The sequence below is a fragment of the Hylobates moloch genome, unplaced genomic scaffold (genome assembly GCF_009828535.3).
Source record: "Hylobates moloch isolate HMO894 unplaced genomic scaffold, HMol_V3 SCAFFOLD_10, whole genome shotgun sequence".
NCBI lineage: Eukaryota > Metazoa > Chordata > Mammalia > Primates > Hylobatidae > Hylobates > Hylobates moloch.
Window position 1 is genome coordinate 94,508,011 of NW_026652285.1, and position 23,920 is coordinate 94,531,930.

The following is a 23,920-nucleotide window of genomic DNA, read 5'->3' on the forward strand; positions in this document are numbered from 1 at the left end:
CATTTCTGCCTTTGCTGACAGTAGAGCGTGCCATTCAATCTCTCTCAACTGTTTATTTTAAACTTGCTTATTATTTTAGGTATGAAACTGATAAAGTGCTCTGTCTCCCCTGTGCTTTCTGTTAACATTCTGCAGCCGAAACCAGAGAGCAGTTTGAGAGGAGCTCAGGGAGAAATGTGATACTTAAAATTAGCCAGCAAGCTCCACTCTTGTTGAACTTAAAAAGATGATGGGCCTGGAAAGAGGTTGGGAGTGTAATTTGTTAAATGTTAACCTCTGAGAAAATGAGGGGCAGGAATGAAGCTGAGGGAGATTCTCGCTGGGGACAGATTGAGGGAAAAGGATTTGATGCATTATGTCGATAGGGATTTAGGAATGGTAACCACCACAATTGCATTCTGAAAAGCCTGTGTTGGGACTTCTGTGGCAAAGGATCTTATAGCAAATCAGGAAGACTGAATTAAGATCCATTTCAAAAGGCCTCCTGTTGGTATTTCCTTTTTCCTTTCTCTTCAGGACTATGTTTGTATAACGTTCTATTTAGAACTTGGGGCCATGAAGAGACTGGGTGAAACAGACTAAACTTAACTAGTCTCTTTTGCCAGATTCTTCCATTTTATCTTTCATTACCATCTGAACCAACAGGTACTTTTCCCCCCTACATTTTCCTCTTTCTCAGAGCAATTTCTATCTCCCAGATAACTGACACCTTTTAACAGTTGTCTAGATACAGGTTTATTTGTTTATTCTTTGTTGTCCTCTTCCCTTTCATCCGTCCATGCATACATTCATTTATCATCAAAGCATTATTGAGCACTTTTTCTGTGCTGATTAATATGTGCTGTGGATACAGAGAGAAAATATATTGTCCCTACCTTCCAGAAGCCTAGTACCTGATGTGAAGGGTCAAACAAGTAAACCAACATGTATAAAACTATACAGCAAAGCTGAGTGGTGAAGACCAAATGACTTTGGAGTTGGTCAGACCTGGGTTTGAATTCAGGCTCCATTAAGAGCTGTTGTGATCTTGGGCAAGTTACTCTGTATGCCTCAGTGTCCTTGTGTATAAGGTAGAAATAATAATAACTATCTCATAGAGTTAATATGATATTGACAGCAAATACATTATATATAGAAAGCATTTATCATGATGTCTTGCTTATAGGAAGTATTCAGTAAATATAGGCAATTATTATTATGGAAATGTGCTCAGATACTGGCAGCTTATAAAAGGAGTTTATAATCCAGCCTAGGAGATTAGACAAGATTACTGAGATTAGATGCCACTGTATCTGACTGTTAAGGAATGATAAGCAGGATTTATCTGAACAGAGAAGAGTGTTCTCAGTAGAAGGAAAAATATATGCAAGGGTCCTGAAGCAAGACAGAACAGAGTTTATTAGAGAATATTAGAGTGTATTAGAGAAAGTAAAACACAGAATGTCAAGAAGTAATAATAGTCAGCATTTACTGGGACACAGTTTAAATGCTTTTCCTACATTCTGTCATTTAGTATTCATAAAAACCCTATGAAATATAAGTACAATTTTTTTTTTTGGAGTCAGAGTCTTGCACTATCGCCTGGAGTGGAGTGCAGTGGTGCGATCTCGGCTCACTGCAACCTCCGTCTCCCGGGTTCAAGCGATTCTCCTGCCTCAGCCTCCCAACTAGCTGGGATTACAGGCGCCCGCCACAATGCCCAGCTAATTTTTTGTATTTTTAGTAGAGACGGGGTTTCACTATGTTGGCCAGGCTGGTCTCAAACTCCTGACCTCGTGATCCGCCCGCCTCAGCCTCCCAAAGTGCTGGGATTACAGGCATAAGCCACTGTACCCGACGAGATGTAAGTACAATTTTTATGTCCCATTTAGAAATCAGGAAACAGAGGTCAAGAAGGCTGAAGGGGTCTACCCACGGCCACACAATCAGAAAGTGGCAGAATTGGTATTTGAACTCAGGTAATTGGTCTTCAGAATAACAAAGACTTTTACCATTATACCTCCTGGACTTTTCCAGGTTGAAGCCACTGGTGTCAGCAACCTTCTATCTTACGATGACATTGAATCTGGTTGAGTATCTCAAATCAGATCTTTGGGCCACAGTATGGTACTGCATTATTCTAACAACATATTGCCAGGACAACTCCAATTTGTTTAAGACTCCATTTCCCCTCTTTTCTCTTTGTGTCTCAGAATGAGACATCCTTGAGTGGTTCCTGCTGTGAATGGTAAGGTTTTTCTTCTAGTTCTCATTTGCATAGGAAATAAGGGAGTTTGAATAATGCCTCTTTTGCATCTGTAACTGTAGCTTTATTGCTTGCCTTCTTGCCAGTTTTGAAAATTTTTCCCAGGGTTTTCCAGAATTTAGATGCGGATAAAGATTATATCCAGGATAATAGGAAAATGTTAATAGTTTTGTTGTTGTTGTTGTTTGTTTAATGGGCTAGTTTCTAAAGAGGATCTAAGTACCAAAATGGAGGGTCGTACAAGCAAATGGTTCCAAATCTGGCTGTGTCAGAATAATGTGGTGAACCTAAAAAAAAAATTACAGGCTTCCCCAAATCACAGGCTCTGAAGCCTCTACTGAATCAGGATCTCTCTGGGGTGGGGCCCAGGAATCTAATTTTCAAAGCTCGCTGGTGATTCTGATGCACAGCCGGATTTGAGTTCCATTTATAAGGGAAAGAGCCTTGATTGAGATCAGAATTAAGCACACCTGAGTTTGGGTCTTGGCTCTTATTTTTCCTTTTGTTACCCCTATGATCTTGGCCTGTTTATTCTTCCCAAGTCTTATTTCCTCATCTGTAAAGCGGGGGTAATAATGCAGTATTACAGGTTCGTTGTAAGGACTAAAAGGGGTAGTAAGAGGTACCACTTTAATGCATATTTTTTGGTGTTTATTGTATACTCCATTGTTTATATTTAGTTAGACTCCTTTAGCTACAGTCCTTACTCTAATCCTCTAAGGTAGTTATTTTTTGACTGAGTTGGAAACCAAGGCACAAAGAAGATAAGTAACTCACCCGAGGTTTCATAGCAAGTAAATGACAGAGTTGCTTGTGAGGGTGATCAGCTGTTTCCAGTTTTAGTTCTAAAAGCCCTGTCACAGAAAATTCTTCAGCTCCAGGCAAACCAGGATGGTTGGCCACCCTAGTTGCTGGTGAGGAATTCCAACCTAGTTCTGTCAACATTTCAAGCTTTTTATATCACATGATACTGCTGTTCCTGTGAAAGCCCCTTGTACACTCCTGTCACATTGATAAGAATCCCTAAATGTTTGTTGAATCTGAATTATTATTATTATTGTGAGACAAGATCTCACTGTGTTGCCTACGGTGGAGTGCAGTGGCCAGTACAGCTCATTGTAACCTCTACCTCTTGGGTTTTTTGCAATCCTCCCACCTCAGCCTCATTGCTGAGTAGCTCATCTTCCAGGCACACGCCACCATGCCTGCTAATTAAAAAAATGTTTTTGTAGAGATGTGGTCTTGCTGTTTTGCCCAGGTTGGTCTCAAACTACTGCCCTCCAGCATTCCTCCCACTTCACTCTCCCAAAGCTCTGGGATAACAGGCATGAGCCACTGCATCCAACCTGAATCTGAATTAGATAAGGACTTAGATTTTGGGCTACTAAGATTCTTTGGAATTCTAAAACTCTATAATTTTTCTTTTAGGATCCCTTGACAAGATTGCTGTGGTAACTGCTGATGGGAAGCTTGCTTTAAACCAGATTAGCCAGATCTCCATGAAGTCGCCACAGCTGATTTTGGTGAATATGGCCAGCTTCCCAGAGGTAAGGTGGCCTTGCTAAAATCTCTCTCCATGGTCTCTTTTGGAATGGAGGAGACTGGGTCATATCAGGAGGAAGTATTCCTTCAGCTTAGGATGAAACAAGAGAGAAGACCTAATAAAGAGAACTTAAAGATAAGGCAAAGCTCTTTTCCCGTTGCCAGATTCCTTTTCTGTTAAACTCAGATGCTACAGAGGCTAGGTAAGTTGTTTGAATACCCAAACGGGTCCCATCTAAGAAAAACAATACTGGAGATGCAGTGATTGGTGCTTGGCCAGCGTGGAAAGGCTCTGGTGAGCTGGAGAACCTGTGCCTTGTCTTAGTGGAATGCCTCTGCCCAGCTCCTGATCATTGCCAGGCACAATGTAGGCCTGATAATCAGTGTTACCTGATATTACGATTTTTATTTCCAGAAGAAGCTAGTAACACAAATTTTTATGTGACATCTTTATTCTGTAAATGTTGATGACTAATTGAGTTTTTTTTTAAAGACTATGAAGCAAATAAAACAATATTTTAATGGGCCAAATGTGGCCTGAGGGCCACCAATTTGTGACCTCTGCGTTAGTATTTGGAGCAGACCCTCCAGGAAGTCCTTTTATACTAGACTGACCATTGCAGAATATTGCATGGAGCACAGTGCTTCCAAAACTGGAAGGTGGGTTGTATTAGGTCATTGTATCGTTGAGGCTTTATGATTTTAAGTATAGTTGAGGAAAGTAATTGGGCTTTTTGTTATTGGTCCACTAGGAATTGGCCTGGATTAGGAGTCCTAGAGTACCTGGAATCGGGTCCCATGTCTACCACCAACTGGCTGTTTGACGTTGGGCAAGTTGCTCCACTCTCTGGGCCTCCATTTCCTCATCTGCTAATATGAGGTGAAGGAATCCTCCTGTTCTTATTGTCTATTTCAGTAGTTGTATTGCAAAGTCATAGACCGAGGTTGGACCTATTGTAGTTGACAAACTAGGCTAGAGATAGAAAGGGAAAGCCCTTGCTGTGAACACACTATTTCAAATCAAAGGGCTCTGATAGCTAATGGGCCAGGCACACCTGTGGGGGTGCGGTTACCACTCCCCTACTCCATTCTCCATACTACAACCAGAATGAGTTTGAAAAATATATATTGTGCCAGGTGTGGTGGCTCATGCCTGTAATCCCAGCACTTTGGGAGGCTAAGGTTAGAGGATCACTTGAAGCCAGGAGTTCAAGACCAGCCAGGGCAACATAGTGAAACCCTAGCTCTACAAAAATTTCAAAAATAAAAAAATTAGTGAGGTGTGATGGCACATGCCTGTAGTCCTAGCTACTCAGGAAGCTGCAGTGGGAGGACCACTTGAGTCCAGAAGTTTGAAGCTGCAGTGAGCTATGATCATGCCACTGCACTGCAGCCTGGGTGACAGAGCAAGACCTTGTATCTTAAATAAATAGGTAAAAATATATATATATATAAAAGATTTTGTCATTTGTCATTCCCATGCTTTGCCTTTATTGGTGGCTTCTAGCAATCTTTAAGAAACAGTCCAAAAGCCTCACTGTGGCCTAGATGGCTTTGCTTGGTCTGGCCTCTGTCTTTTCAGTTTTGCCTATCTTGTGCCACCGTCATCCTTGTACAATTCTTTAGCCACACTGGTCTTTCAGTTCCTCAAACACACCAAACCCTTTGCATCCTTAGAGCCTTTGCATATCCTGTTCCCATTGCATGGAACACTGTTGCATGGCTAATTGCTACTTACATTTTGGATCATGGCTTAATGTCACTTTCTTAAGGAAGCCTTTCCTGACCTCTCCAATCTAAATTATTCTTCCACACTAAATTCTCCTATACTGCACAATTCTTTTCTTTCTTGCACTTATTACTAGTATATATTTGTGTACGCATTTATTTTTCATCTCACTTTTACTAGAGTGTAAGCTTCGAATGTAAGAATGTCTAATTTGCTCATTGTGTCCAACACCAAACACAGTGCCTGGCACATGGAACCATTTGGTAAATTTTCCTTGAATGGATGAATACCTGTTATTAGGTTGACAAAAGGGAGGCACTCATTTCTGGTGTTAGTGAGAAACAGAGAAATTGATGAAAAGGGAACTGTCAACTCTTTCTCTTTCTGGCCCCCTCTGAACCACTGAGGCCTCTCCTCCTTGTTCATCTAATCCCATAGGCACTGCGGGCCAATTTAGGGAATAGCCTCCTAATTACACAGCTTGAAGACCTCATCAGGCAGATTACTTTTCAGAGCCAGCCACTTCTTTTATTAAATATCAAATGGCATTCACAGAAGAAGCACCTGATTGGCCACCAGAGCATCTTACGAAGCAGGAGGAGATATTAACAGCTTAATTTTTTCTTAGGAAGTTGGGGTATATCTTCATTTTTCAACTCAGACATCTTTGCCATTTGTTCAAGTTGAAATTCCATGGGTTTTGAAAAAATCCTTACAAGTATATCAGTAGAGAGGTTCATTTACAGGGACAGAATGAGGAAGTGTGAGTTACATTGTCTTTTGAATTCCTTTATCTCATCTGTTGTATATATTAAACGAATAGCTCTAACTAAAGATTTCCTTCCTCCAGCTTCGAAGCTGACCGTAGAGTACCCAGGTTCATAGCTTTAAAATGCTGAGCTAATCCTCTCTGTGTTTATGTAATTTCTTTCTGTTTCACATACAGTTGGCTTTCTTTCCAAACCTGAGCATTTCCGTGTCATGCTGTAAGTGACACGATGGAGATTTACATGCATAATCTTTTTGAATGCGTTGAAGACAGAAAACTGTGTTGCATTTGTTTAACATGTGTCCTGCTTGATAAATGATACACATAGTTGCTGCCTTCCATAAACTTTCCTGCAGCTAGAGTTAATGATGGGAAAGAAAAGAAGGGAATAAAAACCACAGCATGATTTGAACAAAACAAGGCAAATGAAAAAAAATAAAAATAAAAAACCATACACAACTCTGCAGGCACCATTATTGCTCTTGTGGAAGGAAGAAAATGAATATGTATTGATTGTCTCCTTTGTCGCTAGTCTCTTTCTCATGTTTTGTTTCATATGATCAGTACAGGTACTCTGTAAAATTAGGCATTATTTATTTCATTTTATAGATGAGGAAACTAAGACTCAAAGAAGTAAAGTATTTCCACTAGGTTCACACTGTTGTGACAGAGCCAGTATTTGAACATATCTCTGTTGGACATGAAGAAGCCTGTGCTCCTTTAACCATTCATTTGTTAATTCAGCACGTATTTTTTGAGTCCTTACAAGTGATTAGTTTCTATTTGAGGTGCTGGGAATTCACTGATTATTAAGACAGACTATGTGTCTACTTTCATAGACTTTACATTCTAAGGACTTACTGGGATATGAAGAAAATGGAAGGCCAGTAATTGATAGGGCAGTAGCAGAGTTGACTTGAATCTAAATTTTCAAGGACTTGTTCACCTGTCTACAAAAGTCTTATTTTGTTGTTGTTGTTATTTAGCACAGATTAGCTTAGAATAACAAAGGCAGATGCTAATTGATCACATCACTCTTCTCTGCCTGACCCCCAGATGAGATTTGTGATCTTTCTCAACACAGTACTCCAAGCAGCCACAACCAGTTAGTTATGTCATCATTTGAGAGCAACCTGTTTGCCTTGTGATACTGTTGAGCATCCTTTCAGTGAAGGGATGATGCATAAGAGATGGAAAGTCTATAGGAATGTATGCCTCTTTAGTCTGAACTAAAGAGTTTTTCAGATGTCATATGAGAACATGACTAATTCCCTGAGGTTCTGTGTCCTACCATGTCAAAGGAAAATATATGTAGAATTGAGTAGGTTTCTTTGTAAAATGAAACTTTGATTCATGATTTTTCTGCATATGAAAAGATACAGAAAAGTTTAAGTATAAAATAAGATTTTGAGCTGTTATATACACGAGGTAAAGGAAGTGAGTTTTTCTAATACATCTGAACCAGATCACTAATATATTCAATCAACAAGCTTTTACTGAGCACTTAACCATGTACCTGGCACTCTAACTTGTACTGGGAAGATATAAATATTGAAGCATAGTTCCTGCCCAGCTTGGTGTCAGTAGTCGGTGCCCTAGTGCCTGTAGGGGAAGGTTGTATGGAAACACTTGGGTCAGCTTGTGAAAGGGAAGTAGTGGTGATGGGGTGTTACAGTAGTGATTATCAGTCATTCATGAGAAGCTATAGTAGAGGATTGAAAGACTTGAGAATGGACTACCCCTTCACAGTGGAGATTCTCTCTTTATTGTTAACTTTAGAATCTGTGTTTTTTTTTTAAGGAAGATGGCATTTCTTTTGCAGAGAAAAATTAATTTTATTTCTTTATTCAGCTCTTTTATTACCTTGAGTATAACCTTTATGCTGCAAACATAATTCCAAATTAAATTTGGCTATTTAAGAAAAATATCAGGCAAAGCGTGGTGGCTCATGCTTATAAAATCCCAGCACTTTGGGAGGCTGAGGTGGGTGGATCGCTTGAGCCCAGGAGTTTGAGACCAACTTGGGCGACATGGTGAGATCCCATCTCTATGAAAAATACAAAAATTAGCCAGGCTTGGTGGTGCAGACCTGTAGTCCCAGCTCTTCTTTCTTTTTTTCCTCCTGCAGCTACTTGGGAGGCTGAGGTGGAGGGTCACCTGAGCCTGGGAGGTCAAGGCTGCAGTGAGCTGTGATTATGCCACTGCCCTCCAGCCTAAGTGACACAGTGAGACCCTGTCTCAAAAAAAAAAAAAAAAAAAAGAAAGAAAGAAAAAGAAAAGAAAAATCAAATCCTTAATGTTATAATTACTGAATGCATTGAGCTTGGGGATTTGGAAAAAAGTAAAGGCAGAGCAGCATCATTGGATTAAATCCCTATTCAGTCTCCTCTTAACTCTGCCAGTAACTGGAAGTTTGATGGATGGGGGTCCTCAAACCATCTCTCTTGGGCTGTCAGGGAAGACCATGTCTACTCTTGGGGGTGTGACCCTATTCTACAAGTTCCTGTTCACATAATGAAGAGACTTGGTTATGTCAGAGATCCCTTCCAGCTCTGATAATCTGTGGCCAGAGGTACTATTTTAAGAATGTACTATTTTAGGTAGTGGCCACAATGTTAGATTCTGTGTACAGCCTCCCAAGAGGATTCTTCATGTGTATGTGGAAGTTCTGGTTTGTCTTTGTGACCTTATAGTAACACCTCAGGTAGCTGTAGCAATAAAGTTATTTAAAAATGAAATGAATTAGTTTTATGGGCAGAGAACCTAGAAAAGTAAAATAGGTGTGTATCAACCCCCATTCATTTAAATTAGAAAGTCTAGGAGGAGCTCAAGTGCAGGAATTGATTGGCCTTGTTTTTTTTTGTTTGTTTGTTTGAGACGGAGTCTCGCTCTTCGCCCAGGCTTGAGTGCAGTGGCGCAATCTCGGGCTCACTGCAAGCTCCGCCTCCCGGGATCACGCCATTCTCCTGCCTCAGCCTCTCTGAGTAGCTGGGACTACAGGCGCCCGCCACCATGCCCGGCTAACTTTTTTTGTATTTTTAGTAGAGACAGGGTTTCACTGTGGTCTCGATCTCCTGACCTCGTGATCCGCCCGCCTCGGCCTCCCAAAGTGCTGGGATTACAAGCGTGAGCCACCGCGCCCGGCATTGATTGGCCTTTGAATCCAAGTGATGTGGATTGTCTGCGGTCAAGCCTAAAATTCTATTGAAAATGTCAGAGGCTTTGTTTTCATGAATTCCACATTGTCATGCCAATGAAAGGATCTCTAGGATTGCATACCAGGTGTAGTTATAATGTTGCTTGAGTGTGAGGTGAGACACTTTGGGAAATGAGTGTGCCAGTGTGCCAGCTGGCACGTTAGTGAGCAAACTGTTAGAGAAGACCCTGAAGGATGTTGGGCAGGATAGCAGTACATCAGCTCCACCTTGTTTGGGAGTTTTATGCATTCTTACCTTTATATAATAAATGTATATAATATGTTTATGTAACCGCGCTTGCCTGAGTATTACTATGTCCCAGGCACAGAGCAAGATGCATCGCTCATGTTATTTCACTACCTCTCTGAGGTTTAGGTACCACATGGTCTCAGATGACGAAATACAGGTTCAGAGAGGTCAAGCATATGCCCAGGGTCATATGGTTACCAGAGCTGGGATGTGAACGGAGATCTTTCTGACTCCAAAGCCCATGCTTTAAACTAGTATACCTCATTACCTTTGCGGGAGCATATTCCAGCAGAGAGTCATTGCTCATTCCAAAATATGAGTGAGTTTGGTGTGAATGCAGATGTGAATGAGTTAAATTTATTTACTCATTCCAAATCGGCACTGGTATATTTTGAGTGTAAAATGTCAACTGGATTTTTTTACGTATGAAATCTTTCATCTGTCTTTACACCAATCTTTGCAGAGACCAGCCCCCCTCCCTTGAGGATTTATTGTGGTTTTGATCTGTGTTGCCTCAAACCATTGAAATCTTTTCAAAGAAGCAGAGCTGTTTTCTTTTTATTTTTTCTTCTTTCTTTTTTTCCTCCTGCAGTACAGTGGTACCAGGAGTGGACATAGTTTGCTATTCAGCTTGATCAAAGCACTCTACACCAATGTAACTTCCTGATCTTACTGGTAACAGAACTAAATGTTTCCATGTTCTGCCAAGATGGGTTGCCAGTTATCGACAGAGGGCTTGCATCTGGTAATAATTATTTACTAATTCTGTTTACCTTTTGATCTGGTTTTCAGTGTACAGCTGCAGCTATCAAGGCTATAAGAGAAAGTGGAATGAATCTAAACCCAGAAGTGGAAGGGACGCTAATTCGGGTACCCATTCCCCGGTAAGTTTGGCTGAAATTCACATATTTTGATGAAATGGGGTGGTCGTCCTTGGAAGGAAGCCAACAAACACCCTACTATACCGTTAGGCCAATAACATACCTTACCTGCACCTTTCACCCTGGCAGACATCTTTTGAGATCACTTTACTGATTCAGAAATACTTATTGAGTGCCTGTTATGTACTAGATGTGAGGTTTGCAGCAGTAAGCTTGAGAATTTGTTGTCCTTGCATAGTTTACATTCTGGTTGGGAAGATAGGACAAATAAAGTCATTCCAGATAATGAAATGCTATGAGGAAAGAAAAGGCAGTGGGATCCAATAGAGAGTGACTTGGTAAGGATGATGGTGGCAGGGGCACCTTTAGCCTGAGAAGACTCTTTATGCAGGTAGCATTTTTGCTAAGAGCTAAATGCTGAGAAAGAACCAGACTAGGGGAGAGCATTTTGGGCAGAGTGAACAGCAAGCAGAAAGGCCTCCAGTTTTAAAAGACCTTGACACTGGTAGTCTGTAACTTATATTCTTTGAAGAGCTATTTTTTTTTTTTACATTAGTCCTTGCTAGTTGAAGAATTTTAGGCTGAGAACAGAATATTGTTAATTATATAAATATATAGAACTTAAAGTTTTAAGTGAATAAAAATGTTCATTTTTAAATTAAAAAAAAAAGAAGAGAAAATACAAGACTTTGGCCTTTTTGAGAAAGAAAAAAGCCAGTGTGTGCGAAATGCAGGGAGAGGGTGGTAGGAGAGGAGGTTGGACTAGTCAGTAGAAGCTGATGGTTTAGGCTTTATAAGTCATGGTGAGTGTTTGGGCTTTATTCTCACTGTGATGGGAAGTCAGTGGAGGGATTTAAGCAGGGGAATGACCTGATCTGGTGTTGACTGTGTGAGGGTCTCTCTGACTGCTGGTTTAACAAATGGACTGTAGGGGGACAAAGTGGACACAAGGAGAACAGTTAGGAGGCACCTGCAGCAGTCCAGGTGAGACACATCTTCTCAGATTCCATAGCAAAAGATTTAAATCCCTATTCCTACACAGTGCCTTATATATAGCAAGGCCCAAATAAGTGTTGAATTAACTCGTTCAGTCTTTCAACAAATATTTATTAAGCACTAATGACATGCCAGATACTTTCTTAGTTGTTGGAATATAGCAGTAAACAAAACAAACAACAAAAAATCCCTCTCTTCCTTGGGCTTCCCTGATAGTTGCATAGGCACAGTAAATAAGTACGTAATGGAATGTCAAGTGATAGGACAATGAAGAAAAACAAGCAAAGGGGATAGGGAGATTTGGGGCTTTTATTATGGATAGGGAGGGTCAAGAAGAAAGGGACATTTGAACAAACACCTAATGAACAAAGCTTCCAGATAACTAAAAGGGAAATGGAGTTGAACACTAGTTGAGTGTCTTTTTGTGCCACACATTATCCTGTATTCCTTTACATATATTGCCTCATTTGTCTTTAATCCCTGTAAAGTAGGTTTTTTCCTGGTTATGGAAATTTAGGCTCATATCTTTGAGGCCACACAGCTTGTGCTGAAGCTGGGACCCAAACCCAGGTTTAGTTGATACCAAAGCCTTACGATGTACCCATACCCATGCAAACAACAAGAATCAATCCCAACACGGGGAGTCCAGAAACCTTCCACACTGAACTTTTTCCTGCCTCGTGGCCAGAAAATAGCTGTCTTGTTCCATTGTGTTCTCAGTACTCTGTGAGGCTGAATTAACACTCTGCTTTGAAATCCTGTGAATTGGGAACGATATAACCTAACGTTTAAGAAGCAGATAGACCTGGGTTCAAGTCCTTATGCTTGAACCAGATAGTTCAAGTTTGTTTGGCAAGTTCATTGATTTGCTCTGTGAATATTCTGAGAATGTGTATGTGCCAGGCTCTGTGCTGGGGATGTATAGACGTGGTGTATGCCTTCATGGAGCTCACAGGCTATGTGCCAGGCCTCTTGTTTGTATTGCCTCCGCTTACTTGTGGAAATTACTAGGACCCACATTTATAGATGAAAAACGTGAAGTTCAGAGAAATTAAGGGACTTGCCCAAGATCCCATGACCTGTAAATAGCAGTCAGGATTCGAAGCCTGAGTTTTTCTGTTACCTTTCTACTGCGTTTTCTGTGTAGATGCGTAATTCTGGAAAGTGCTAAATGTACGCATGGACATTAGAAGCAAGATTTACAAGGGTAATAGATAGTAGTCAGCAGGCTTATTTTCTAGTTTTTGCTGTCCTGTTTGTGAAACCTTGGACAGCCATTTAACCTCCCTGAGCCTTGGCTTCCTCACATATCAGATGAAGGGGTTGTTTTTAGTGGCTGGCCAGGTCCTTTCTGAAGCTCCAAAATACTGTGGGTCTGTGAATTTGTGCTATGAAATGCTCATTGCTGATTTGGATTCTTCTTAGGGTGACTCAGTTGTGTATCACATTTTTCTTTCAAAGATCTGGTTGACATAACATGCATTTCTGCAGCCCCGCAGGAGTAAATGATCACTGTTGGTGCATTGTATGTAAGTTTGTAAGATCAGTGAGTTTAACTCAAATTTCCAAAGATATGAGGATCTGTTACATTATTTTTTACATTATTTTATTTTGGTTAGTGGGTGTAATCCAAGAGAAAATTGATGGACCAAAACCGTCTGCTTCTGCAAACATTATTTTTTATATACTTTCTTCCCTTTGACAAGGTAGTGGGGTCATGAAGGCCCCTTACTGAATTATAATGTTTGGTAGTTTTCCAGATAAAAAATGAATGATCTGTTCTTTATTATGGAGGCTGTGTTATGTGAGAGGATAAAGGTTGATTTATAAGTAAGAGGATCGAGGTTTTTATTTGGTTTTAGCAGTGACTTCCATATGACTCTGGGCACATCGCCCTAGTTGCTTGCTGCCTTCTAGTTCCTTATTTGTAAAATAGGTTAGTGCATAATGATAAGCAGAGATGTGGTGAGATTAATAGAGAAAATAAATTAAGTGGTATGATTTCCTTAAACTATATAAACATAAGATATTACTTCAGTAAACTTTTAATTTTCTACATATTATATAATTTTAGGAGAAAAGGATGGAGGGAAGAAGGGAACTAATAGGTTGAGCACCTACTGTGTGCCAGGAATGGTTAGGTGCCTTACATATTCAGGAAAGCAGAAAAGTATAATGGTTAAATTTTGCATTGGTGTCACGTAAGCATGAAATTGAGTTCCAGCATTTCCTGCTTTTTAGCTATGTGACAGTGGCACCTGTCTCTGCCTCTGTGAATCTCAGGCAGCTCATCTGTGAAATGATAATTTACAGGACTTGCCGTATATGCTTATTGGGAAATTTCAGTGAGATAATGTCCATGAAGCTTTTGATGCTTAGTAAGCACCCAATTAATGCTAGCAAATATGCTATTTCCATCATCCCCTTTCACAGATAGGAACATCATTCCTTTTTAGGGATGAAGAAAATGAGATTCAGAGAGGTGAGGCATTGGTTCTGGGTCACACAGCTGGTAATTCTGTGAGGAGGAAAATAACACATCAAATCTTAAGTTGGGACTTTGAGGGGTCGGGGAAATAGGAAGCATACATTCTTAGGATCAGTTTCTTTTTTCTTTTTTTTCGAGTTGGAGTCTTACTCTGTCGCCCAGGCTGGAGTGCAGTGGTGCGATCCCGGCTCACTGCAGCCTCCGCCTCCCAGGTTCAAGCAATTCTCCTGCCTCAGCCTCCCAAGTAGCTGGGATTACAGGCGCCCGCCACCATGCCTGCCTAATTTTTATATTTTTAGTAGAGACGGGGTTTCACCATGTTAGCCAGGCTGGTCTCGAACTCCTGACCTCCAGTGATCTGCCCATTTCGGCCACCCAAAGTGCTGGGATTACAGGTGTGAGCCACTGTGCCTGGCCCCTAAGATTAGTTTCCGATTATAAAAGTTTGAGTTTAGTTCTAGGAAAATTTGCCTCCTCTGATTGATCCTGATTCTTCCACTGCCTAATGATAGTCTATAGGTTTGCTTTTTTGCCTTAACTCTGGATACCTAGAACTAAATTTTATTTTCAATTGAAGCAGATCTCACCTATTACTTCACCCTCATTACATTCCTCTGATTCTTATATTCTTATTTAAATGAGTCTACTGAGTATGTGACTCTTAACTATAATCTGCCTCTGATCTTTTGGGGAAGTAGGTAAAAAGATAAATCCTAAATCAGTAACAGGCCAGGCTTGGAGCCTGAGTGGTCCTTATCATCAAGACCTCTTTTTACAGCCTCTGAGACTTAGCTCTGCATGGCTGTGTGCGAGTTTTTTTTTTTAATCGCGGCTGTCTCTTCAGGTAAATAACCATTGAGTCTTAGAGGCTCTGGATTGTATCTTTTCCCACTGACAATGTGGATAGCTTTTGTTTGCTTCTCTGGCAGTGATTTTTATTTAGATAAGTTAGTCAATTGGATTGGTTTTTTTGGAACATTCCTGTTAATGGAGATATACTGAAATAGTTTCTTCTATTTTTCCAGTTCATGTAATTACATTTTAGGTACCATTTATCAACCACCTAAACTAGAGGTATAATGCCTGGAAGTGCTGGGCTGAATACTTTACAATTTCTTCCCAAATTCTTACAGCGCTATGTAGTGAAGAGACTATTTTAGGCTCATTTGACCATTGAGAGTCCTGAAGCTCACAGAAGTTGATGCCCAATATCAGATAGCTAGTAAGTGGCAGAAGCAGGGTTAGAATTGGGGTCTTTGTCACTGCCTTTCTTCCCATTCCTGTCTCCTGATAGAAGATTTATCTGGAATATCAGTCTTTTCACTCCTTAATCAGGGGCCCTGAAAAGTTTTGATCGGGGGTTCATTTTCTTCAGGCCAGTTTTCTGTCTCCACCTTATTCACATCATCATTATGCCCTTAAACAAATAAACAAATAAGAATACACTCCCTTACTCATTGTTTTACCAAATATCTGTGGGAAAACCATACTAAGTAGAATAGTGATGCTTTGATTTGAGATTGCTGAGTTCATGCCTGGCTTTAAATAATGCTATAAGGAAACTATGAATTCACCCAGGAAACAAAACGACATGTGATTGACTCATTCCTCACCAAGCTTGCATCTTTCCTTGATTGTCTTCCTATTCCTTCATCAGCGTCTCTGTTGGCTTTATTTTAAATAAAATTACATAAAATAGTTAAATGAGGCTAAGCACGGTGGCTCACACCTGTAATCCCAGCACTTTGGGAGGCCGAGGCAGGCAGATCACAAGGTCAAAAGTTCAAGACCAGCCTGACCAACATGGTGAAACCCCATCTCTACTAAAAATACAAAAATAAGCTGGGCATGGTGGCGTGCGCCTGTAATTCCAGCTACTCAGGAGGCTGAGGCGAATCGCTTGAACCCGGGAGGTGGAGGTTGCAGTGAGCCGAGATCGTGCCGTTGCACCCCAACCTGGGCGACCAAGTGAGACTCCGTCTCAAAAAAACAAAGAGAAAATGCCTCCATCCTTTTCTCCTTAGGGAACCACTTTTAGTACCTTGATTTTCTAGATTTTTTCCAATGCAAAGTCAAGCATACCTCTGGTATCTCCTTCATTTTTCTTGTAATGATACGGGATTATACTATACATAGTGTCCTGTACCTAAAAAAAAAACTTAACAGTGTGCCATCATTGCTCTCTGTTGTGAGAATTCTTCCTCACTCTTTTTCCAAAGGTGTACTATTTGCGTTTTACACTTACATTAACCAGTTCCCAAGTGTCAAGTATCTTAGTTTAAATTTTTTCTCTTTTGCTAACCATGTCTCAGTGATTTTCTAAGGCCTACTTCCTGTTCTGCTGGGAGTGGCAAGTGGTGGCATGGGGACTGTAATTGGGAAAGAAGTGAATGCAGAATGTGGAGGATGCTGTGGCTCTTGCCCTTGGTTGAGTGCTTGTTTGCAACATCACTGCATAGTACTGCGCTTCTTAGAGACATGGACATTTCAGGGCCAGAAAACCATCTGCAACACACCCAAGTGACCCCTCTGTTGGTACTTAGACCCAAACTTGATGGTGTTCTTTTAGGAAATACGATTGATATTTTAATGCCTCCCCTGGCTCACTGTATGGCAATAATAATATTAAGGAAAGTGACTGTTTACTGAGTGCATACTGTATTCTAGGCTCTATAATCTATGATTGAACTCATTCTGTTCCCTGTTTTTTATACATGAGCGAAGTCAGCCTGAGTTGTTAGATAACTTGCTTGGGTTCATTCAGCTAGTAAAGGTAGAGTTGAGCAGGATTCAAACTTGGGTCTGTTTTACTTGTAAGTCTGTATTCTTGCATCCATGGACTTCTGAGAGTACTTTCTGTTTTTGTTTTGTGTTTGCTTCTTCGTTTTTGTAGCAAAGGACAGCAATTGACATTTTTAAGTTTAATTATATAATAACCCAAACTATGTGGAACATAATTTACAAAGCTCAAGTCAGGATGCCTAATCTCACAGTGAACTTGTCTGCCACTTGTCTACCACTGGAATACAGGGTATTTATTTATTTTTATTCAACTTTATCAAGGTATAACTTATATACAATAAAATGAATCCATTTCAAGTATATGTGATGATGGCTTTTGACAGATATATGTGTCTCTGTAACTATGACCCCAATCAACATATAGAGCAGTTCAGTCACCCCAAAAAATTATCCTCTGCCCCTTTGCATATCAGTCTTCAGTCCTCTTCCTCTGGTCCCGGACAACCACATGTCTGCTTTTATAAGGATATAGAGTTTTTATGCTGAAATGTAGAACTTCTAGGACATTCATAGATTTACTCAACAGACATTTATTGAGTACCAATTATATGCCAAGCATAATGTTAGACACTGATGATAAAGTAGTGAATAAGCCAGACAAAACCTTTTCCCTTAATGGAACATCTACTGAGGAGATGGTTAACAACACACACATATAGTTTGTGTGTGTCGGATGGTCATATTTTTCTCTCTGTAGAGAAAAATAAGGCAGTAAAAGGAAATAAAGGATGCTGTGAAGGTGGGGATAGTGGTGGTTCATTACTAAGTAGATGTTCATGAAGTATTCAGAGGAAGATGATACTTGCAGAGAATTGAGGGATGTACAAGAACAAACCATGCCTGTATCCAGCACTGAGGCAGAGGAAACAGAAAGTGCAAAGGCCCTGAGGTGGGGGTCTACCTGGGATGTTCAAGGAACAGCAAGAGGGCTCACGTGCCTGTAGCAGAGTGAGTGAGGAAAAGAGAAATAGAAGATGAGGGCGGGGTGCGGTGGCTCACACCTGTAATCCCAGCACTTTGAGAGGCTGAGGTAGGCAGATCACTTGAGGTCAAGAGTTTGAGACCAGCCTGGCCAACATGGTGAAACCCTGTCTCTACTAAAAATGCAAAAATTACCCAGGCGTGGTGGCATGCGCCTGTAATCCCAGCTACTCGGAAGGCTGGGATTTTTAGTAGAGACAGGGTTTCACCATGTTGGCCAGGCTGGTCTCAAACTCCTGACCTCAAGTGATCCACCCACTTCAGCCTCCCAAAGTGCTGGGATTACAGGCGTGAGCCATTGCACCTGGCGGAAGAGAAGATTTTGTCCATATTTATTTTCAGGTGCTACTGGATGTCTAATTGGAGAGGTCAAGTAGGCTGTTGGATATATGGACCTGAAGTTCAGAGGACAGATGTGGGCTGGAGAGATAAATTTGGGAATCATGAACTTGTAAAGGAGGCCACGAAATTAGATGAGATTACTTTAGAGAGTAAATGTAGATAATGAAAAGAAGAGGTTTGGGGACTAAGCCTTGGACACTTCAGGGTTTGGGGATCAGAGAGATGAGGAAGAACCAGCAAAGAAGACTGAGAACAGGTGGCCAGTGAGGTAGGAGGAGAACTAGGAAAGTGTAGGGTCCTGGAAACCAAGTGAAGAAAGTATCTCAAAGAGGGGAGGGAGTGATGGGGTCAAAGAAGGTAAGATCTGAGATTATTAGACTTAGCAACATAATTTATTGATCAATTAATCTGTCTCTGTGGTTAGACAGAGATTGATGGGCTTTGGTTAGACAGACCTGGGTTCAAATCCCTGTTCTGTCACTGTGGGTATGTCAGCTTGGGTCTTCTGAGAAACAGATGCCAGGATGGAATTAGATGTGCAGGAGATGTCTGTGAAAGAAAAAGGGGAGAGGGAGCAGGAGTAGACCTAGTGCAGGTGTGGTACTGGTGGAGAAAGGGAAGGAAGAGGGTTTTCGGGAGGGAGACTCACACTGCATTATGAGCCAGGCTGATGGGGCATTCCTGAGCAAAGATTGCCCCTACAGCAGCCCCATTTGGGCATAAGAACCTGGCTCTAGTACCTCTGCCATGCATGGTCATTGACTGGGAGAAGCCCAGTGGATGTGGCCTCGATGTGATCTCAGCAGGAATGTCACAGTGGATCCGAAGGTGTGGGGGCTGGAAGCTGTCAGGCAACTGTACCCCTCACAGCAGGTTCTCCTGGAGGGTAATCTGAGCAGCATACCTTCATGCCCACTGCAGTGAACTTGGGCAAGTTGCTTAATTTTTTGAAGCTTCAGCCTCCTTATCTGTAAAATGGGGATGGGGATAGTATTTGTGGTTTTTTTTTTTTTTTTTTTGGTTTTGAAGAGTAATAGGATATTATATGTGAAGCTCATAGTATGAATCCTGGCATGTCATAGGTACTTAAATTTTAATTCCTTTATCTTAGAGTATTTGTTATTATCTAATCCTCCTGGTTAAGGAGTTCTTGGAAATGTCCTTTTCCTGATTATTTGGGAGTAAAACTAATAAGTAATATTTTATTTCTGTTTGCTGATTTCTCTTTTAGTCCTTAATGCCCTCCTTCCTTCTCCTCCTCACTAACCCCCTTCCTGAAGCCCCATGTTCTTTTTTTCCCCTATCTTTTCCTCCATTTTTACAGATGGGAGGAGTTGAGTCATTATGTTGGAAGTATCTTGGAATTTAAGTTGCTTGGGCATACTGTAGTTTGATTGTTAATAAGCACTTGGTTTGTTCTTTGAATGTGAGTTATGTGTGAGCAAGACCTCCTGGAAGGCATATCCCAAATAAGAAAATCTGGTGACTAGTCCTGCCTATGGCGTGAGAATTTCTTTACGTTCCTGAAAAAGGCAAGAAGCCTTGGCTGTCCTTGGCACTCTCAGCCCACTGAACTGCTTCCTAAAGCTTCAAGATCATTAGATAATTGCTATCGTCATTTTCCTCTGGGCATTGTTGGGGATGATAGACTTTATGGCTAGACTAGGCTCTTTCCCCCAGACTTTGTTCCAAGTTGATAGGAAGGAGAATGCCACTGAGACCAGGGAGTGTCCTGGATAACAGTAAAAAAGCCCTGAGTTATAGTTCCTCAGCCTAAATTCTTTCTCACTTGTTTGTTCCCCCCACCCCCCATCCCTCATATGCTGATGTGCAGTTTCTCACGAATGGGTAAGGCAGGGCAGGATGGTCCCCAGGCTGAGGTAAATGTAGAGGGGGAAGCTGTGTAGCTAGGGAGAGCTGCAGTTGACAGCTGCAGGAGCCAAGGTGGCAGTCAGAAAAACTCTAAAAAGAAAACCAGGAGAAAGAGGTTTGTGCTTTTAGGCTGCTTATTTCAACTCTCTGACCCTTGGTTTCCTCACCTAAAAATGGGATCATAGAATATTTACTTTTGTGAAGATTTGTTGAGAGAAGCTCCTGTGAAGGATAGAGGGGAGAAGAGAACAGGAGTAGACAGGGAAAACCTTCAGACAGCAGTATAGGTCTGACACCAGTGAAGAAAGGAAAGAAATTCAGTAAATGAGAGTTAATATTATTTTTTAAATTGTCATGATCGGGTTAGCCATTGTTACTGAGTATTCTATGACTTTTCTGCATGGTGATTTTTTTTTTTTCTTTCTGAGATACAGTCTCTCTCTGTTGCCCATGCTGGAGTGCAGTGGCATGATCTCGGCTCACTGCAACCTCCACCTCCCAGGTTCAAGCGATCCTCCTGCCTCAGCCTCCTGAGTAGCTGGGACTACAGACATGTTTCACCACGCCTGGCTAATTTTTTTTTTATTTTTTATTTTTAGTAGCGACGGGTTTCACCATGTTACCTAGGCTGCTCTTGAACTCCTGACCTCATGTGATCCACCCGCCTTGGCCTCCCAAAATGCTGGGATTACAGGCATAAGACCATGCCTGGCCTGCATGGTGATTATTAACTGTTATGGGGGAGTATTGTCTGTCTCTGCTGCCATGAGGCGTGCTGCCTGTCATCAAGCTTTCTACCTAGGATACAAGTATTGTTCAATGATGAGAACTAGATAGGCATATGGCATTTTTGTCACCTTCATTGAAATATAATTCACCCATTGAAAGTGTACAACTCAATGGTTTTTAGTACTATATAGTCATAGAGGTGTGCAACCGGTTATAACCACAATCCATTTTAGGACATTTTCATCATCACCCCAAAAAGACACTCTACCCACCAGCAGTCACTCCTTACTTTCACCCCAGAACCTTCTCCTAGGGATTGCTATAGGCTATTACTAATCCACTCTTCTATCTCTGTGGGTTTCCCAGTTCTGAATATTTTATGTAAATGGAGTCACACAATATGTGGTCTTTTGTGAATGGCTTCTTTCTATTTGCATAATGTTTTCAAGGTTCTTTCACGTTGTAGCATGTGTCAGTACTTCATTCTTATTGCCAAATAATATTCTATTATATGGCTGTACCGCATTTTATATATCAGTTCCTCAGTTGATGGCCATTTAGGTTTTTTCTACTTTGGGGCTGTTAAATGAACACCACTGCTATGAACATTATTGTGCAAGTTTTTTGTGTGAACATGCTTTTAATTCTCTTGGATATAAACCTAGGAGTGGTTTATGACCAGTTAATTGCTGGGTCATATGGTAACTCCATGTTTAACTTTTTGAGGAACTTCCAAACTTCCACAAGGACTGCACACTTTAAATTCCCACCAGCAATATATGAGGATTTCAGTGTCTCCATTCCTTTGCCAACACTTGTTATGATTATCATCCTGGAGGCTGTGGAGTGGTATCTTATCATGGTTTTCATTTGCATTTTCCTGATGACTGATGATGCTAAGCATCTTTTCATGTGCTTGTTGGCCATTTGTCTATCTTCTGTAGAAAAATGTCTATTCAAGTCCTTTGCCCATTTTATAATTGGATTGTTTGTTCTTGTGTTATATGATTTCTTTATATATTCTGGATATTAGACTCTTATCAGATATATGGCTTTCATCTTTTTTAATTGCAAAAATAACATACGTTTATCACAAAAATTCAGATCCTACAGAAGTATAACAAAAAGTTCATTTATTGTTCCCCAGCTGTTCTTCCCAGAAGTAACCATTGTCAGTATATCCTTCCAGATTTCAAAAGATGAATATGCAAACCTAAATAAATATATTATATATATATATATATATTTAGTTTCCATAAGTGGGATGAAATGTCTACAATACCAGAACTTGTTTCGTTTTCCCCCTTTGACTTAATATCTTGTGTACTTTTTAATTTTATTTTTTTTGAGACAGGCTCTTACTTTGTCACTCAGGCTCGAGTACAGTGGCACAATCACAGTCAGTGGCCCTGACCTCCTGGGCTCAAGCGATCCTCCCACTCAGCCTCCTGAGTAGCTGGGACTACAGGCATGAGCCACCATACCTAGCTAATTTTTAAATTTTTTGTAGAGATGAGGTCCCACAGTATTTCCCAGGTTCCTCTTGAGCTCCTGGGCTCAAGCAATCCTCACCTCGGCTTCTGGAAGTTGTGTACGTATTTTCATGGTGATCGCATTGTTCTTTTGGCTGCCTAGAAATGCCCCTTTGAGATGGATTTAATACAGAGGAGGAAACTAGGGATCCAAAAGTTTTAAGTAACTTGCTCATGGCATAGATTAGTAAGTGAAGGAGCCGTTATTCAAACTTGAATCTGTCTGTTTCCAAAGTCCGGGCTCTTGCCATGTTATCACATTTGCTCCTTGGGCTGCCGACGTGAAACCTACTTCCTTTCAGTTCTGTGGCCTGCATGTGCTGGCTGCTTTATTGTCTTGTGGATCTTGTTACAGAGTAGTATCTATAGTTTGCACATTCCAGGAAATACTGGTAATACCCTTTTCTACATCACACACACACACACACACACACACACACACACACACACACACACACACACACACACACACACACACACACCCTTTAGGGATATTGAAAGAAAAAACCCTCAAAGATGACCTGACTTGGGCTGGGGCAGCCACAAACTGCATTTGAGCAACCGCAGCTGCTGCTTTAGCCCTTTTATTCCCACTGCCTGCTTGCCATTGCTGCGTTTGCAGGGTCATTCATTCTCCTGGTTTGTTCCAATACACTGTTTCTTTCTACTTTCCAGGCCTGGGTAAGCCTTCGTGCAGTTTTTGAACACCTGTCTTCTGCTCAGTGGTGCTTCCCACCTGGCCTGTGGCCTTTTAGGAGTGCATCTTGCTATTGCAGGTACCAAGTGTGTGGAATGGGGCTCCTTCCCAGCGTAGATGTACCGATTGAAACACATAAGGACGTTCAGTCAAGAATTGAAAGTGAAGGATAGGCTGAAGAGCAAGTTGCCACCAACACTTATGCAGAAATTGCACACAAAAGGACAGACTCCTCTTGTCTCTGCCCCTCCTCTCTTCTCCATGCCTTGTATCATGCACCTATTTATGGTACCTAGCAGTTGACTACCATAGATCAGATCACTATTCCATTGCATTCCTCCATAAATTTCCTCTCTTCCGTTACTGCTCTTGGACGTGTTGGGGAGTAGCATGAATTATATATCTAAGCCGGTCTTAACGTGAGAGTAGTACTATTATTACCACCACTGGTAAGAATAGTTGCTTGATTTGTCTAGCACCAACAAGGGAGGAAATAGAGCAGAAGGCCTGGAATTTAGGAGTCAGGCTATACTGGACTCAAATCCTGTGTCTGCCAAGGACTTGTTGTGTGACCTTGGGCAGGTTACTTGATCTGTCTGAACCCCCACTTCCCACTTTTTTTTTTTTCCAGACAGGGTCTTGCTTTGTTACCCAGGCTGGGGTGCGGTGGCATGATCATAGCTCACTGCCACCTCAAATTCCTGGGCTCAAGGATCTTCCGGCCTCAGCCTTTCAAGTAGCTGGGAATACAGGCATGCCCCACTATGCCCAGATAATTTTTTAAAAAAATTTTGTAGCTGGGCACTCTGTCTCACACTTGTAATCCCAGCATCTTGGGATGCTGAGGCAGGTGGATCACCAGAGGTCAG

The 23,920-nt window shown here is 41.2% G+C and overlaps 1 protein-coding gene across 6 annotated transcripts in view; it reads left to right on the plus strand.

Annotated features, from left to right (window-relative positions):
• Positions 1–23,920, plus strand: part of MRRF (mitochondrial ribosome recycling factor) — a 73,025-nt gene that overhangs the window by 22,176 nt on the left and 26,929 nt on the right. For all 6 annotated transcript variants that reach the window (XM_032165055.2, XM_032165051.3, XM_058445506.1 and 3 more), the window contains 2 exons: positions 3,674–3,792; positions 10,524–10,615. In XM_032165055.2, coding sequence (XP_032020946.1) covers positions 3,674–3,792; positions 10,524–10,615 — 211 coding nt within the window. The remainder of the gene's footprint in view (positions 1–3,673; positions 3,793–10,523; positions 10,616–23,920) is intronic.